Source organism: Echeneis naucrates, chromosome 2, assembly GCF_900963305.1.
Source record: "Echeneis naucrates chromosome 2, fEcheNa1.1, whole genome shotgun sequence".
Taxonomy (NCBI): domain Eukaryota; kingdom Metazoa; phylum Chordata; class Actinopteri; order Carangiformes; family Echeneidae; genus Echeneis; species Echeneis naucrates.
The window spans coordinates 12,229,253-12,248,045 of record NC_042512.1 but is presented as its reverse complement, the minus strand read 5'-3'; the positions used below and the strand labels follow the sequence as shown (position 1 = coordinate 12,248,045).

Here is an 18,793-nt window from a genome sequence, read left to right as displayed (position 1 = left end):
GGGGGGGGGGTGGGCTTACACACACACAGCCACAGCCCACATCTGGACCAATTCTTGACAGTAACATCTGAATCTACCCAGATGTGGGCTGTGAAGACAGGATGTTTTTATTTTGCTTTCTGGAAAAGTATTCAGATTCCTTCACTTAATGTTTTTTAATCAGCAGTAATCCCAGAATCCATGATTCATGACGACTTTCCCTGAGTTTTGTCCAGGACCTGACTGAAAGTCACGTGTCATATTAAATAGTTTGGATAGAGTTTAGAGCCATAAACTCACATTAATCCAAACGGAGTTACAAAACAAAAAGGGACTTGGTGATCAGCACCTCAGTGGTCATGACCAGAGTTTCTGAAGTTGAGCAGAGACGAAGGACGTGCCAGAAGGACAATCATCTCAGCAGCACTCCATCGGTCAGCCTTCATGGTAGAATGGTTGAACAGAAGTGTTTCATCAGCCTGCTTGGAGTTTGTCAAACAGCATTTAAGGGACTCTGAGAGCATGAGGAAACAGGCTTTTTGGTCTGATGAGACAGAAATTGAACCCATTGGGCAGAACTCCAAACACTATTTGGCAGAGTCAGGGAGCCATAATGGAGGGAAGGAAGCAAAGAAAGAGAGAAATCAGCCAAACACAGAGAGGTGTTTGAAGAAAACCCTCTCCAGACCTGAAACCAGAGCGACTGTTCACCTTCCATGACCTGAGGCGTACCGCCAGAACAACACTGGAGTGTCTTCAGGACGAGTGTCTCCCTGTCCTTGAGTGGGCCAATCATAAATCTGCCAGGAAGAATGAGATAAACGGCTCAAACACAGGTCTACAAAGCCTTTCGCGACAGAATATGACGACAGAGAAGCCCAATTGAAGATTATAAACCCGTCTGCATTGTTGCTGAGCTGCGGAGCCCCTCTGATCCTCCTGCATCACCACTTTCCAGCAGCCATATTTCTGAATGTTTAGACTACCAAACCAATGTGACGCTCAGCTGTCACATCTGCTTCCCCCTGCAGTCCAGACTGGAAGGCCCTGGGCTATCCAAATCTGCTAGAAAGGTCTCAGCCTCCCTCACTACTCTGCCTATGAGGAACTCATTTCTTCATGTGCATCTGAGGGAGATGCCTGGGCAGGTTATCTAATGCTCAGAGAGAGCAATAAGAACTGAACAAAGCATGAGCCTCCACTGGAATATTCTGCGTGTAGCTCGAAAGCACAATTTAGTTTTCGAAACTAAAGTGCACATCAGTAAATGTGTGTGAAATGCCAGATGTCAGGATACGTGACGTAAGACCACTACCGAATACACACACATCCTTGATCAGTGCGTGCGTCAGGCCCCTGATGTTGTGAGCGTGTGTTGGTTTGCAGAGACATTATTTAGCATTGGGTGTGTGTTCCTCTTGACCGGAGGCTGGGAGCGAGTGGCAGGTGGAGTAAAGAGAGTGGAGCTGAACCGCATGATGTCCTCATCATACGGCTACACGGCTGCTGCAGTGATAGGACATGTGTCCCCGAAGTGCCGTGTCACAGCAAGCACGGGGACAGAAACGCTGTGTTTTCACATCCTCAGGAGGAGACTGAAAATAACACAGCCATGAACCGTTTTAGCGCTCCTCTTTAAGGTGTGGTATTTTAGCTCTGTGCAGAGACAGCGACTATTTTTAGACGTAATCTCGTGCACCTTTGTTGCCTGGAAACCATCTCCAACAATATGTTAAGTTTTTTTTTTTTTTTTTGCTGATTTCATTAGAAACATAACAGGCTGATCTCTCCCCAGAGACCTTCTTTTTCAGATTCAGCATCGCAGGGTGCCGTGTGAGAAGTACTGTGGTGGTGAATTTACCTGCAGGAGCCATTTCAGCTCCTCCATCATTTTCATATCAATGTCCTGCTATGATAAGATGAAAATATTTGCCTGTCACGTGCATCAGCTTCTCAGTTGAGGTTATTGCAAATTATGGAGGTTCCATGAGAAAACGTACACCAAACCAGAATTTAAATATTATTCTCCTTAAATTCTGCACAGGCGAGGGTTGTTTTGTGCTCATAAACAAATTTGAACAAAGAACTTTACAGCCCTGAGCTATAAATTAATAGAAATAAACATTGGTTTCATGCTTTTATGGTCGATCAATGAAACTGTTCCAGAAAGCTGATCACGTCAATAAATTTTATTACATTCATACATATTGAATTGACCTTTTGAGCTCCATGCACAAATCATCCGTTCATGCAAGCAAAATCGGTTTTATTCAGTTGGTGTTGTAAAATCTGTTTTGTTTTCTGTCTGACTGTTCCGACGCAGACTCCAGCTTCGCTCTGCTGCATAGCAGTTGTGTTTTACATCCTCCTACAACCATTCCCCAATCTTTTACACAGTTGTGTGTCCTTCTCTGTTTGTTCGGTGTCTTTTCAGAATAAGAGTAAAAGACAAAATTCTGTTGGGACCTGTGGAGCGGAACGAGGGAGGGACTTAAGGAGATGAGAGTTAGCTCGAAGCTGCTGGAATCAATAGTTTCAGACTGATGATGGATTCAGGGACCTCATATACTGTCTGTGAAAACTCACACCTTTTCTGTGATGGGTCACTCTTGCCTCAATTCGTCGAGGTTTATGATAAAGCGTCATACACTATCTTCATTTGTATCCATAAAGGGGATGATGCAAACATTAAATAAGCAGAGAGCAAGAAAACCAAAATTCAATACTTAATAAAACCAAAAGAAAGATTTAAACACATCTAAATTGTCCCAGTGAAATCAATCTCAATTTGAAATGAGGAGCTGAAATTACCATGTAGTAATCTGAATTTTAAAGTCCACCACGTCTGCATTACAACCTTGGGTGACTCGTGGTGTTTTAAAGTGGCCATGGGAGGCTGAGGAGCCACAGCGGCAGATGGCCGGAGGGATATTCAGGGGGATATGTTTTATACAGCTGCTTCCTAATGGGAGCTTTAGCTTCACTCCCCTGCTCAAAACGCCCCCGACTTACTGTAAGCCCAGACTTTAATCAACATTACACTGTGGGCCACATACAATGTGCGCCGTGTCATCTGCGCAGGTCGTTCAGATGCACTCCACCTAAGACGGGAAGCGCTCACAGACTCCATCCTTATCTCTTCCCATGTGTGATTTATTCACTGTTCTGGTTGTGAGTGAAATGGTGAGCCGGACGGATGCGTGGCAGTGAGTGATGCCGGTGATTTCGGGGGTGAGATTGGGAGGACGGAGGCTCTTTAATGGACCCATCAGAGGCAGATACAGCACTCCTGCGCACCATGACAGAGACACACACCCTCCCTCATAAATCATCCCTCTTCAAAAGCATAAAAACCAGGCAGCTCCCTTCCTGCTTTTACGTTGTGCATATAATGTTTGCTCTCATCTGCTCCACACCCGTAAAGTAGGAAGTATAGACAAGGAGGCTGCAGGTAATGATTTCCCCGAGGATATTAGGATAATTGTCTGGTAAGATGGGGAGTGGCTGGACCTATTGGTATTCTTAAAGTCTCATTTATTGTGTTTACAGACTAAGCGATTGGAACTTTTGTCCCCTACTCTTCAACTCCCCTCCCACTGTCTGAATGTTAATTTAGTCGGGCTAGAAAATGGAGACAGGAGGATTAATGTGCTTTGAATTAAATGGAGCAGAAGGCAGTGTGTGTGTATATATTGCAATGTATGCATGCAAGTCTGTTTGTGTCTGATCTGTGTGTGTGTGCGTGCGTGCGTGCGTGTTGCATTTTGACAGGCTGCTTAGATGTGGGTTTACTTCCCTGTAGCTTCGAGGCTTCGACAGAGGTTCCAAGCTGCTGATATTTTTGTTTTTCTGAACTCATTTTGCCGTCATCATATGCAGTTATTCAGAAGAGCCTTATCGGCAGCCAACAGATGAAACAACAAACTCTCCCCGCACTCTCACACGAGGGCTTATATACCAGGTCCCCTTAGAGCCAAATCCATGCTGACTTTCATGATTTGCTGAGCCACAGGCGTCCAAGTCATAGTCAGTGGCTTTGTGTTGACAATGAGGGTCGCCGAGCCCTCGAAGGATCTGTTTACACCAGCAGGATTGATCCATGATGATGCACTGTCTGGGTTGTGATGTGAATATGATCTGCATATGTGTCTGAAGTCCTTAATCCTGATCTGGTTTTCCTCCTGAGCACATTTTCTCACTCACACATCCACGTGTGGGCAAAGGTGACACACACTCCGAAGTGACTAACCGAACCTTTTATATTCCTCTGTTTGTCAGACCACCACTCTGATTGGGCTGCTGAAGACAGCCCGTCTCTTACGGCTGGTGCGCGTTGCCCGCAAGTTAGACCGATATTCGGAGTACGGTGCCGCCGTCCTCATGCTGCTCATGTGCATCTTTGCCCTCATCGCTCATTGGCTGGCCTGCATCTGGTACGCCATTGGCAACGTGGAGAAGCCTTATCTGGAGCACAAGATCGGCTGGCTGGACAACCTGGGGGTGTCAATAGGTGATCTGACTCATCTGAGTGTCATTTTAAAGATTGGAGGAAAAAAAAAAAAAAAAAAAAAAACATGTGGTGTATTTTTTATGTGTTTTATTATTGCGATTCCTTGTAGGGAAAAAATACAACTACAGTGACCCCAGCTCAGGCCCCTCCATCAAAGACAAGTACGTGACAGCGCTTTATTTCACCTTCAGCAGTCTGACCAGCGTGGGCTTTGGGAATGTCTCCCCCAACACCAACTCTGAGAAGATCTTCTCTATCTGCGTCATGCTGATTGGATGTGAGTGACAACTGAGTCAGAGCACAAACAGAGAGTGTTGAGATCCTCTTATCAATGAAACCCTCTGTGGTCGGGGTTGGAAGGAAAACACACATTATTTGCAGGGAGAGCAGGGGCCGGTGTCCCAGCTTTTCTATTTAACTTGTCTGATATTTAAGGAATCACTTAAAGCCTTGAACAAAAAAGGAAAACGAACACATCCCAGGAAGATTTCCACACCCCTTTCAGAGTAAAGGATCTGTCCAGGTCCAACGGTCCAGAGTTGGATCGTTCGTGCTGCAGCAGCTACACAGATCAGTGGTGTGACAGGTCGCTTACCAAGCTCCTGCCAAAACAACAGAAAGTGATAACAGCTTCCGTAAGTGCGAAATCAACAGTCACCATGGAAACAGCTGTAAAAGCTCTTTCACTGCTGCACAAACCTCAGTGTTTTTCTTTCACGGGTTCTGCAACTCCCTCAGCTAAGGTGCAATTAAAAGTGGAAGAAAACTTAATATTTTTAAAGATTTTAACAAAAACATTCACATTTGTTTAAATGCTCATATAAAAAACTAGAATTGATCGCATGCATGGTACATTGAGGCTTTTTCACTGCGCCAGGTAGGTGTTTCCTTGAGGGGGGGGGGGGGGGAAGCATTAGCTTCCACAGCTGAAACGGTCGTCTTCTCTCCCAGCTCTGATGTATGCCAGCATCTTTGGGAACGTGTCCGCCATCATCCAGAGGCTGTATTCAGGTACAGCCAGGTATCACCTCCAGATGCTGCGTGTCAAAGAATTCATCCGCTTCCACCAGATCCCAAACCCACTGAGGCAGAGGCTGGAGGAGTACTTCCAACACGCCTGGACCTACACCAACGGCATCGACATGAATATGGTACGAGAGGAACGTGTGTGTGTGTGTGTGTGTGTGTGTCAATGTCCATTTTATTTCTCACACTATAACCAAAAGATGTTGAATCTGTTGCTTCTATTCTCCTTTGCAAACTCATTTGTGTGAGTTTGAAAGTTTGATCACCATTTGTCTGCTCAGTTTCAAATATCCACCCCCCCCCTACAAAAAAAATGCTCTTACCATTTCAATATGAAGCACTATGAACTCACTATGTGACTGGCATAGTGTAACATTCTCATCATTTTTATACCGTGCAATGCTCGGTCACACCACAGCTGAAGTGAAAGCTACAGTTACTGCAGCGTTTCTCATCGTGATACTGTTCATGGTACTTATATAAGTTTGTCTTTTCCATGTCTGCCTCATGTCAAATGGAATGACCCCACCACTCTGGTAAGAGCAGGAGGTACATGTGTCAACACAACTAATGTCGATCTGTTCCTCAGTGGTAGAGCTTCATCTAGCTGTGTCTGATATCAGTAGTTGAATGCTCCAAGCTCTTCATTTCAGCGTTAATGTGCAGCAAACCAAAGCTATGTAATGTTAAGGTTTTAATGTGTAACGTGTTATCATTGTCCCAAACATGCATGTTATTAGAGAGCACGTTCCTGTTGTGTTTTTCTACTCTCCATACATGAACACGATGCCACTTTGTAGATTTACAGGACAAATTGGTGCATGCCGGTTAGTGCAGAGGACACACATGCAGGCCACAGTAATAGTCTGGCAGTGGTGGAACTGCATGTGGCCTGCCTCGTGGTCCCTTTTTGCATGAAATTTGTGTATTCAAACACAACGCCATGATATTCATCTGGTACCAGAGACAGAGTGAATCATGCCTGTGAGAGTGGGCACAGCCTCGCCGGGCACTGCCAGGTTTCCCTCCCACTGTGGGAGGCTTGGCTGCACGCTCCGTGGTGGCACCTGCGCTTGCCAAATGTTGTTCAGTCTTTCCTTTCCAAATCTACTGATCAGTTTTTGTCCTGAAAGAAAGAAAAAAAAAATAAATAAAAGAGCCCGTCAGACCCAGAAAACCAGATCAGGCAGCTTTTTTTTTTTTTCCTCTCTTAATGCTCTTGTCATCAGCACATTACATTTTATGTGTAAATGACAAAAGTTAAGAAGTGTGTTTTCTTGTTTCGACTGTTCCTCGTGTGTCTTTGAAGGCCTTCTTCCGGCAATTCACTTTCTGTTGTGTTGAAGTTTGAAAAGAAAATGTTATTTACAGTCAGTCCATGTTGTCGCTGGATCATTTGTCAGTGGTCTCTGTGTTTTTGTTTTTTTTAAAGGGTAAGTCGTTTCTTATACATCAAGAAGTGCTCTCAAACTAAATGTTAAAATGTCTTCCAGACTAATTCAGATGGGTAGGAATGCTGGTCACTTTGAATTATTTATAATATTTCTTTCTTTTTTAACCAGATAGTAGAACAAGGGTCAGAGACGAGATTGACTATTATTCCCATATTCCAGGTAACGGTTCATAAATAGTTTCAGCACATAAAGAGAGTGAAACTCTTCAAAACCTGTGCCAAAGTATCACAAACAGACAGAAAGCTGACAACAAATGTTGAAGCTGTGTTCGGAGTTTGAGCTGTCAGTTAATCGCACCCTCTCAGTCACTGAATGTTCTGTCCTGTCTCTCATCTAAAGTTGCTTGAAGCCTAAATTGTAGCTGCGTAGAGGAACATCGGAGGCTATTTTTACTGCAGGATGTGAAAGGTTTTGAGAAGAAGGAAAGAACACAAGTGGCAATTGTACCAAAATTTCTCTGGAAATCCGCTCGATTTGACCATCAACTTCACTCCAAATCGAAAACACACTGATTTCCTGAAAGATTTCATAAATGAGACCTGCTGTTGTGCCACCTTTAATCACTGTGCTCATGTGCTTTGGCCCCATGTTCCACATTCAGGTGCTGAAGGGTTTCCCAGAGTGCCTGCAGGCAGATATCTGCCTTCACCTTAACAAGAACCTCCTCCAGGGCTGTAAGGCATTTCGCGGAGCCACCAAGGGCTGCCTGCGGGCTCTGGCCATGAGGTTCAAGACCACCCACGCGCCCCCCGGCGACACCTTAGTCCACAGCGGGGACGTGCTCACGGCGCTTTACTTTGTCTCCCGCGGCTCCATCGAAATCCTCAAAGAAGACGTGGTCGTGGCCATCCTGGGTGAGTTCTCGGTGCATCTCGACAGCATCGCCTGTGACCGTGAACTTTGACCTTTCCTGAGATATTCCTCTCCTCCCACGTCTGTCAAAATGCTAAATCGAAGTGGTTTGCGGCAGAAGTAGGGTTCAGGTTATAACCAATCAAGTACAAACTGTATCTCAGGGAACGTTCAAGAGCTTCACAACAGTGAGCACCTTCTGCATCATTAAAACAAACAGCTGACAACTTCGCTCTGCTAATGAACACACCGAGACCTCAGATCACACCTAAGGATGCACATCTCATGATTTAAATAAACGAAACTCAACTCTGCTCGCGTTTACTTCAAAACGCTTGTTGTAGATGTCTCCCTGATTCAGATGAGTCATCCCTCAGCAGAGTGTGATGACAAGCAGATCATTTGAATCAGGTGTGTTGGAGACCTGCAGGGCAGAAACCCTCTGGGACTCCTGCATCACGTGATCTAATTTGACTCACTGTTCTGAAGAATTTCCTCCCAAACTTTATTTACTGTATGTTTCATGCAGATTGAAGCCGACTGTTCAGTTCAATATGCAGTAAGCATTTTTAAAAAGGCAACTGAACGAAGAAACTTCGTAATGGTTAAATTTCAGGACCTAATTGCAGCAAAACACCGGACCAGAAAGGATTCTTTTGGACTCTTTATTGAAACTCCAGTCGGGCAAGACAGCAGGAGGAAAACACGGAGGATGAATTCGGAGTTTCTCACAGATGAGCGAGGAATGCAGAAGCCAGGCTTCCACTTGCTTGAGACAGATTGTGTCAGTGAGCAGATAAACACAATACAGTCCAAACCTTCAATCCAGCAGAAGCACCAGGAGAGGGAACACAAGGCAGGCAAAGAAGGAAGGCAGGTGTGTTTGTTGAGGCAGAAAAGAAGCAGGCTGATCAGGGGTGGGAGAGGTCGGCAACGGATGGGCGCTGGATACGAAGTACAATCTGAAGACTGTTTGAGGAGTGGAAGAGTCTTACTGTTGGACGGGCAGGCCATAATCAGGAAGATGAAGGTGATGGAGCTGAGGAGGACAACGTGAAGGGGCAGCTAAAATCTGGGACCTGAGTAGCTCTGCCTGAAGTCACCTCTGTTATAACACACCGCCTAAATAAAGACGGCTCTGTCCTGCTGTGACCGCTGAGATCCCCGATGGGGATGTTTCAAAAACGTACTTCAAAGAACACGCTGATTGTTGCCCCACAGATGACAGGGATGAGTGGGGGAGGACACATGTTGGGACAAGAGTAAAAAAAAAAAAAAAGGAACATGATTGCTTTCAAATGGAGACGGATGACAATAGAAGCAGGTAGGGGTGAAGAGTTGAGCGAGCGGGTGGGGTAGGAAGAAAAGACGAGCGACGGGGGAGAAAGAGTTACAGAAAGGGGGCTGATTGAGGAATTCAGGAGGGAAGTGAAGTGACGAGAAGTGCGTTGTGGTGTAATTCATGGCTCGGTGAGAGGAACCGCTGAGCCGTACGGCGTTATCAGCAGCACCCAAATATAATCCCAGTAGCTCTCCGACTACACCTTTTTGTATTGCTTTAAATGACTGTTTGCTCTGGTGAAAACCAGAGACACAACCAGGTCACGATGAGCAAGAGCCACGAGCGCTGCAGCTGTAGGTTAAACTCAACTCAGCATATTTTCTCCCCGGCAAGCCAGAGAGCTGCTGATGACTCCATTTCCATACCGTCTTGTTTATCCACCGTTTTCCTTGCGGTCATATATTACATTAGCATTTTTAGTCCATGTGTGATGTAAATGATCAATTCCCTACATGGCTCAGTTTGCCAGAATTATATTAATTCTACACCAGCAAATGAATTACTAACCCTGATTATACAGCACTACAACTAAACATTACAAGTAGTCGCAGGAATAATTACATTTATAAAATGCGAAGGAATGATGTGCGAGGTAACAGAAGAAATCAAATTAAAACACAGTCCATTCCTATAAAAATGGGACTTAATAAATGTAATTACAAATTGGTTTGATTTAATTAGAAACCTTTTAAATAGAAAAATATTGTGTAAAAAGCATGTAGAACAGTTTTTTAAAAAATTGAAATGAAAAAATCATGAAATGTCTTTTAAAGGTGATTAAAACACAACTCACTGTTTCATCATGCTAATTTTTATAAAGTCTATTATCATTCATTTCTGTAATATGGAACCTCTGAGCATCCATGACGGTCACTGACTGAACTGTGCCCGTTTGTTCCTCAGGTAAGAACGACATCTTCGGTGAGATGATCCACCTGTACGCCAAGCCGGGGAAGTCGTGCGCAGACGTCCGGGCGCTGAGCTACTGTGACCTTCACACCATTCAGAGGGAGGAGATCCTGGAGGTGCTGGACATGTATCCGGAGTTCGCCGACCACTTCCTCACCAACTTGGAGCTGACCTTTGACCTCCGTGATGAAAACGCAAAGGTAGCTAGCACGAAGGTGACAGCGCCGCTTCCCGTTTGTGCTTACAGCATTCAAGGAAACAAAGACGTGGAGTTCAGGGTCTTATATAAAGTCAGCTATCTGCTAAAGCCTATTAAACTGAATGAATCTGTGCCCTGTCCATTAAAGTCGGAGGAGGAGCTTCATTATTAAGTCACTTTAAGCTTCAGTTTGACCATCGCTGGAATGAAACCATGAGGACTAATTTAGACATTTTTCCTTAATGCACCATTTGCTGGAAGACGAGTTGGAGCGTATTAGCGGAGCACAGATGAAGGCCGATGTCAGCTGTAATTATGATGAAGTAGGTGAAGCAGAAGGATGTGATGTTGGGAAGAATCGACAAGCGTCAGTCAGTTGTTTTATTTATCTTGAGTCAGTGTAGTGTAAGTGCACTTTGTACTGGCTGCGCTCTTATTTATTTAGACAATTGGAAAGGAGAGATGGAGACACAGGAGAAAGTTTCTGGAAGGATTACACCCAAAACACGAGACGCATGCTGCTCCAACAAGACAGCCAGCAGTTTATGTTCCTATGTTCAATTTTAAACGGCGAAATCTGTCTCAACACAGGCAGCCAGTGGGCTCAGGCCAACATTAAGCAATAATAAGAATGGAGAATGGTTTAATGGAACTCAGAGGCATCTGATGTGTGTTTATTATGAGCAACATAAACAAAAATGTCTCATAATATGGGAAAAAATATTCAGAGTGTGATCACATTGCACACACTCTTCTGTTTTCATTGTGACACGGATCCGTCTGATATATGTCGTCCCTTATTTACAGACCACCTTCCCACTTACTACTGATTCTAACCTGGACGACAGCAAGTGTCGGAGACGGGTGTCCTACAAACGGAAATCCTCCACAGGTCAGTTTCTTTCGCCGAGGAGCTTTTCAATTATTTTTACAATTGAAAGCACATCATTGTCTCTCAAGAAACAAAAACAGTTGGTCTCCCGTAGCCGCAGCAACATATTTCCCATCTCGCCGGTCAACCCTTCAGCGTAATCTTTGTATCCTCGTAGCTGGGCGAGCCAATCTCTCTTCAGATCAGCTGCTCTGCAGATAAACACAGCAGCCTGGGGGGAGGGGGGTGACTTCGAACAACCAGGAGACTTGGGACGTAGGGACAGAGCCTCCACACAGGGGCACTCAGCATTTCGGCTTTGATTCAAGCAAATGTAATTGATCACCATGGTTACAACCATCTGAATACAGCTTTGCCATCTCCCATTATAACGCGAGCGAGGACAGGGGATCTTTCGTATCCTTCCTCTGTCCATCAGGTGTGAGGATGTAGAGCCTCGGCTGATGAGCGCAGTTCATTGACTGATGATCAAACTCGGCATGTAAACACACACTGTTTGTCCTCACCTCAACTCGGAAGAAAAAACACTTGCTATGTGTTGTCAGAAGATAATGAGACAACCCAGACGTCCCCAGAGGACGCCTGAGCACGGAGTCAGTGATCCCTCAGCAGTCCTCCTGATTACCTCTTCTCCCTGTAGGCTCCCACAACAAGGAGTCCGCCGCCACCTACTGTGACGCCAAGCAGGGGAGGCACATCTACTCAACTGAGGAGAGGAGAGAGTCGGTGGAGGAGGGCGAGGGCGAGGACGAGGAGGAAGAGGAGGAGGAGGAAGGCAGAGAGGAGGAAGAGGAGCAGAGGCCCTTGTGTTCTGGTGTGCTGGGCTACCCAGTAGTCAGGGACAACTCCCTGGGCTTTGGGCTGAGCAGCACAACAGACACACAGGCCGGAGACAGCACACAGGAGCAGGTCTACAAAGGTGAAAAACATCCACCTCACTTATGATCCACTCTTATTTAGCTTTAATAGTCAGATTTTTTTTTTATTTTATTTTATTTTTTCAGATTTCCGCCACACCCCCTTAAAAAGCAGCTGATTCAAAAGAAGCAAATGATGACTGACTGGCTTTCTGCGTGGCTTTAAACTGCAGGGCTGTCCTCTAAAGTTTCGCTTCACAATGAGAATTGGCTCAGAAGTTAATTTAGAGAAAGAAAAAAACCCCAAAAATCCCTAAGCTCCAGAGGAGGAATGTCACACCTATTAAAAATCCAAACAAGGATTATGCATCATTATTGTGGAACCGAAAACCCGCTCAGAAATAAAAATGTAAGAGGATTATGTGCAGCAAGCAGCCAGGGGTCACCCCCTTTGATCGTAGGTCACGACCAAGTAAAGGATTTACAGGAAACATTAGGTAAAATCACGTTGTGTTGATATCTGCTGAGTCAGGTCACATTAAATGAGAGCGATGCGGTTTAATTATTGACTCGGTTGCTGTGAAATTGAAATGCAACCGAATGCTGCCGTTCAGGAAAGAGAGGGGTGACATGCCCCCAGTGCAGGCTCCACTGAGCTGCGTCTGCAGCGCAGCTCCTCGGCGAGGTCGCACAGCGGGACCTCGTTTGACCTGGCATCAGAGGCGAAAATCATCCAGTGTGAGGAAAGTTCCAGCACACAACCACCTTTAGTGGGGGGGTTTCCCTCCTGCCGAGTGAAAAGTATCCTTAATTCACCGCTGGATATTGATTTCTATGAACAGCCTGGTGAGATAGAGGACAGGAAAGGCCAGTTTAATCTCCTCGCCCGCATACGCAGGTACAGCACAGCATTGGGGAGTGTGATCCCTCTGAGGGTGGCTGTCAGCGTGCATTCCTCAGTAAGATAGATGTTAGGATCCTGATCAGAGCTCTGTAAGGCTAAGTGATGAGACAGCACAACGCAGGAAGAAGCTTCCCCCGAGGCGCCGCTCTAATAACACAGATCATTATGTGTTTGCCCACACACGTCTCTCTCTCCAGAGCACCATGCAGATGAGTGGGCTTGTCAGCGTCCCGGCCAGAGTGCGGCGGAGCCGGCGCAGCGTCAGGAAGTGCCAGGCGGCGGCGAGGACGACAGCGACACAGACCTCACCTACGGAGAGGTGGAGCAACGGCTGGACCTGCTGCAGCAGCACCTCAACAGGTGTGGAGGGCCAGAGAGCAGCGGTGGGATCATGTCGGGCTCAGTCTCACATTAATAGGCCCTATTATCCATTTTTCAGAGCTCGCCGTTCCAACCCGTGTGATTGCTCCTATAATTGGCGAGAAAGTCACAGACACATTTCAGGCCAGACTGTGGCTGTGCTAACGCAGGAAAGTGGACTGTGAGCAGCTCCTGTGACTCCCTGCTGCTGCTCTGATACAGATGAGGGGGAGGCAGACAGTCAGTGTCAGTCTATTTATAGCGCGCAGCCATGAGTTGCAGGGACTCTTGACGTCATCCGGTCCAGTGAGGCTGGAGCGGTGTCACGGGGAAGTTGCAGGGTTTTGGTGCAGTTATGGAGGACAGGTAGAGCCCTGCGTGTGTGTGTGTGTGTGTGTGTGTGAGACGGCGGGGGTAACCATGTGGATCGTCCCCACAGCCGGACCTCACTCATGAATTTATGCTGTTTTGTCTCGGTATTTTTCTGAAGCAGCAGGAACGCCCTGTGCTCACCTCAGCCTCAGTTTACGGATCAGGTCGGAACCAAAATAGCTGATTTGCAGTTATTATCCCGTAAAGTGCAAAACAGGCAGCTGGCAGAGCGACAGGGAGGCTTTCCCCTCAGTACTCAGTGCCGCCTCACGCTTTCTGCCATTTTGTGTGGAGGGAAAAGGTGATTCACCGCCTCAGACTCTCCACACTGTGATGCAACCTGCTGCACTACATGATGACACGGTGCAGGTATTTAGGATTTGACTGACATGACAGCAGAATCTTTAACGGAGGCTCAGTAAAAACCCTCAGACTGGTCAGTCTCTTCTGTCCACTACACCGCATGCACATTCACAGGCTCCACCAAAACAGTTTGGCCTGCCTGATCCAACAGCTCAGTCAGGATGCTCCCTCCTCCTGCTCTGGCCTCCTGGGGTGGTGGGTTCAAGTCCTGCCGTTTCAAGCTGCTTTCTGAACTGCAGTACACCATGAAGTCGCTCAACTTCTGCAACGAAGGCTGTTGGGCTGTTGCCGAGATTAGCTCAGTCAGAAACAGGAACGGTTTGTGGGTTTGAAACCTCTCCTCCCCATTTTCTTTTCAAGTTCAAAGACACCATGACGACGGTGAAAACCTCCAGCAGAGAGCGTAAGCCTCTCAGGCTGAGTGGCTCAGTCAGATGGAAGACTGTTTCAGCTGTGGTGGTTGTGGGATCAAGTACCTGTGCTCCCATCTCCTTTTCAGCTTCAATATGCCATATCAGAATGCTTAAATGCTCCACCGGCGTCAAACCAACTGTCCAGTTCCTTAGCTCAGTGCGATAGAGGACTTGTTCGGCTTCAGTGGTTGTGGGTTCAAGGCCTGTGTTTGCCAGTTTCTTTTCAAGTTCAATATGCCATGAGAATGCTTTAATGCTCCACCAGAGAGCAGCAGCCTGTCTGACTTGTTAGCTCAGTTGGATAGCAGACTCTTTGGGCTCTGTTCGTTGTGGGTTCAAGTGCATTGCTCCCCAGCTTCTTTTTGAGCTCAAGACACCATGAGGACGCTTAAATGCTCCACCGGAGACAAACTGCCTGTCAGGCTCATTAGCTGAGTGAGATAGATGCCTGTCTGGGCTTCTGTTGGTTGTGAGTTCAAGTCCTCTCTTAACTCTTTAAATAAGAGTAGCCACATTTTTTTAAAAAGAGAGGTGGGTCCTGTTTTCACTCAACTGACAGGCAGTGTTATTATTTGCACACCATCTGTATCACTTGCGGGATTCAAACCCAAAGCGACTGGGTCACAGTCAGCGTGACTACACACTGAGCCATCTGACATTGGAGAGCAGCAGCCTTCTGTGGAGCCTTTCAGCGTCCTCATGGTGTGTTAAAGTGGAAACTAAAGCAGGTGCACACCGGATTTGAACCCACAAACCACAGAAAGCCCCAACTGTCACCCAACCGGCTGAGCTATTCTGCAGCACAGGCCACAGCTCTCTGGAGGAGCCTTTGAGGATCCTCTTGGTGCGCTGACCTTCAAAACTAAGAAAATCACACAGGACGTGAACTGCTGACGGCAGCAGTTCGCCACAGATGCCCAGCTCACTGAGCTAGTCATCAGGACAGAAAAAAAAAAAAACAGCTCTTATGGAGCATTCTTAAGTCTAAACTCACCCAATAACCACAACAAACAGCCACAACAAGCAAGCTCCTCAGTTCTTCACATTTGATATTTGTTATTTCAAACAGGTTGATTAGGATTTTTATATTCATGTCATGCTGTTTATGTAATTAATCCAACTGCTGCAACATGAAACTGCAGCCATCTCCAAATGTTAGGTGTGAGCCTCCCCCTAGTGTTTAAAGCCGGTGACTGTCAACAATGATCCCTTCAGTCACTCATTCCTCCTCCCTGTGTGTCTGTCAGACTGGAGTCCCAAATGACTGCCGATATCCAGGCCATCCTGCAGCTCCTCCAGAGACAGAGCACAGCCGGCCCCCCCGCCTACAGCACCGTCACCTCCATCCCTGAGTACCAGAGGCCAGCTGTCAGGCTCCAGCCAGTGTCTGCCATCCAGACAGACCTCAGCCTCGGCCCGGCTCCAGCGCAGCCTCAGGTACAGCAGACGGCACATTCATCAGGCAGCGTTAGAGAAGACTGTAAAACCTAACAGCCTCTCACTGTCTCCCCAGAACTCCTGCCCAGAGGTGGTCCAGAACAAACCCAAAGAAGCCTCTCCAGTCCTCCTCCACACAGAGACCCTTCCAGACGGGGACTTTCGCGGACTCCTGGAGAGCGACACAGACACGGAGCAGAGACACCAACCCAACGGCGTTCCCGCTCCAAAGCAGCATCCAGACCAACAGCCGCCACGGTTCCCTTCGGCCCGGCAAGCCTCCCTACCCGACGTCCCCAGCAGCTCAGGGATGTCGGGACTTCACAGGCCAGTTTCTGACCCGGGGCTTCCAGGAAAGTAGACCTCCCCTCTCTCCTTCTCTTACAGACTCCCCCCACCCATCCACAGTGACTGAAGGTCTTCTCTCAAGCTTGACTCAGGGTCTAAGAAAGAGACTGAATATGCAAAGGAAAACAAACTGTAGACTTTCTTCCATTCCTTTGGGAAGCTCTCCCAGCCCCCAGCACCCTGACCTAGATGTATAAAGTCAGTTTATACAGAGCTATTTATACACTATATTATTACCATGTGTAAAGTCATCACTCCTGTGTACATACTTCAAATAGAACACTGCCAGCAACACGAGGCACCTAATGTGCTTTTTCGAAAAGAGAGATGCATGTTTTGGTTTCCCACGTTTTTCCTTTCTGTTGCATGTTCCTCCCTCACACTGATGCTCAGCAGGTGTGACTCGTCATGTAGCTCCCCTCTCAGTATCTCCTCCCTCCTCGCAGGGACAAAAGCTACTTGAATCCTCTTTTCTTCTGCATTTCATCTCTTCCCCAGCAGCTCGAACACAATTTGAAGCAAACCCACAAGCTGGAGATCTGTTTGTATATTTAGCTGTGCCTACTCTACGCCACATTGCCACAACGCAAGTAAACCACTTCCCATTCAGCTCAAGTAGAAAAAAACTAAAATACACAACACAGTGTAATAATATTGTGTCGAGGCTGCGTGGACATGCCATAGCACAAGGCTTTTTGTCAGCCCTTGAGAGCAATAATTCTGAACCAGTGCAGGAGATACATCGAGACACGGTGTGTCTCTGGAGTTTAATCCACTTTGGAAATCATTTTATACGAGCTGCTCAAAGGAAAAGTTTGTGTTTGGATTTCATTTGCTTGCAAATATCAAACTTGGTGTTGGGTCCTCCATAAATGGTTAACTGTAAATGTTCAAGGCACAAACTTAGACTTACATTATAACTGCTTGCATAATATTAATCTTACATAAGCATGGTTTTGGGGTATTTACAGTTGTAGTTAGAACTTTTAAGGGACATTCATGTCCGGGCAGTTTGGGGAATTTTAATGAAGAACAGCTTGTTTTTCTGTGACAGAATAACTTTTTGCATCTCCTCTGAAAATATACCAGATAGTCTTTGGTTGCCCTCGTCGCCCTTAATCAGCCACTTTAGGCAGCAAAACACGTCCACAGCTCTCCACTTTAGTTACTGCGGCCAAATGTGAGTCTCTCTTCTCATCAGTGGATCCATTTGAAAGACCCCCCCCAAAGATCAATAAACAAACCAAATGCGCTTCAATTTCTAAATGATTCTGTGACAGAAAAAGAGAAGTTGTAATCATCGCGATCCTCATTCTGCCTCGAGGTCAACGTCTCTTAAGTGGACAGGAAGTAACATAAGTAACAACAGCCCTCCTGAGCTGGAGGGAACTGACTGTCCAACAGGGTACTTTTTGGTTGCATGCTTCAGGTCTTCCATTATCTTCCTGAAAAGTACTATCTGAAATATCCTAAAAAAAAAAAAAAAGTAATCATCACTAACAAGCATCATCTGGAAAAATACACGAGGAAATAAACAAAGAAACAAAACAAAAAAAAAAAAAAAGAACAGTTGAGCCTTCACTAGCCTTAGCTTTATCAGCCTGGTATAGCCTTTTCAAACCACATCGCTGTAACGCTTCCCTACTGTCACCGACGTATATGTACCAAACCACGGACTGCATGAGAAAACAAATTAGCCCTTTTAGTTTTCTAACTCCACAGATTCCAACTCGAGCTCGATTATTGCATGGAGACTGCAGTCAATTATCAGAAGGTCCCAATCAGCCGTGGTTGATCCGCTCATCCGCGCAGATTTAGAGAAAACACTTCAGACCTATTTTTCTAAAACAAAGTATTTTAATTTTGCCATTATTTTTCTATGTATCTGATTTGTTCTTAACCCCCTTAACCCCCCCCCGATGTTAGTATGGACTGCAGTCAGCGTGATGGGAAGGTGACGGATTCATAGCCTCTCAATGTAGCAAGTGAGACGTCAGCGATGGGCGGCACTTCCAGCCGGGTGTTTGGACTCTTTCTCTTGAACTGATACTGCACATCGACCCCCCCACCCCCCCAAAACGCTCCCACGCTGAAGTGATGACACTATCGGATGTCAAGAAGAAGAAGCTGAATACAGGATTAAGACTAGGTAGAAGAGAAACCTTTACTTTACAGGACAACACGATGTTTCCGGCAGGACACAGGGTGCTTCGTTTGGTAAGCTTTCTTTCCCGGGCACAGATGTAGAACAAAAGTTGCTAAAGCCGAGCTCCGCGCGTTCAACGCCTGAAGAGTCATCTCCTGAACTTTCATGGGATTCGCAAACTTTTGCACAGAGATTAGAAAACTCGCTGTACTGGATATAAACGTCACTTTTTAAATCTAGTGCTGTTCACAATTGTTTTTATGCATTTTTTTAAATGTTTGCCACTGTATTTTATACAATGCAACACTTAACAGCTAATTTGAATGTTTCTGTTCTTAACTATATTTAAATGAAATATATTGTGTAAATAGACTGGGAGAAAATGCGCAAGTGTAAAAATGAATAAACAGAATGCATACGGATTAAAGTG

General features: G+C 46.1%; 1 protein-coding gene across 2 annotated transcripts in view; it reads left to right on the top strand.

The window, feature by feature from the left end:
* LOC115051795 (potassium voltage-gated channel subfamily H member 7-like) overlaps window positions 1–18,760 on the top strand; it is a 52,267-nt gene extending 33,507 nt beyond the window's left edge. For both annotated transcript variants that reach the window (XM_029515466.1, XM_029515457.1), the window contains 10 exons: window positions 4,258–4,489; window positions 4,599–4,766; window positions 5,441–5,640; window positions 7,571–7,823; window positions 10,067–10,272; window positions 11,079–11,163; window positions 11,804–12,082; window positions 13,122–13,284; window positions 15,680–15,869; window positions 15,946–18,760. In XM_029515466.1, coding sequence (XP_029371326.1) covers window positions 4,258–4,489; window positions 4,599–4,766; window positions 5,441–5,640; window positions 7,571–7,823; window positions 10,067–10,272; window positions 11,079–11,163; window positions 11,804–12,082; window positions 13,122–13,284; window positions 15,680–15,869; window positions 15,946–16,230 — 2,061 coding nt within the window. In that variant the 3' untranslated portion in view covers window positions 16,231–18,760. The remainder of the gene's footprint in view (window positions 1–4,257; window positions 4,490–4,598; window positions 4,767–5,440; window positions 5,641–7,570; window positions 7,824–10,066; window positions 10,273–11,078; window positions 11,164–11,803; window positions 12,083–13,121; window positions 13,285–15,679; window positions 15,870–15,945) is intronic.
* The last annotated feature ends 33 nt before the right edge of the window (window positions 18,761–18,793 follow it).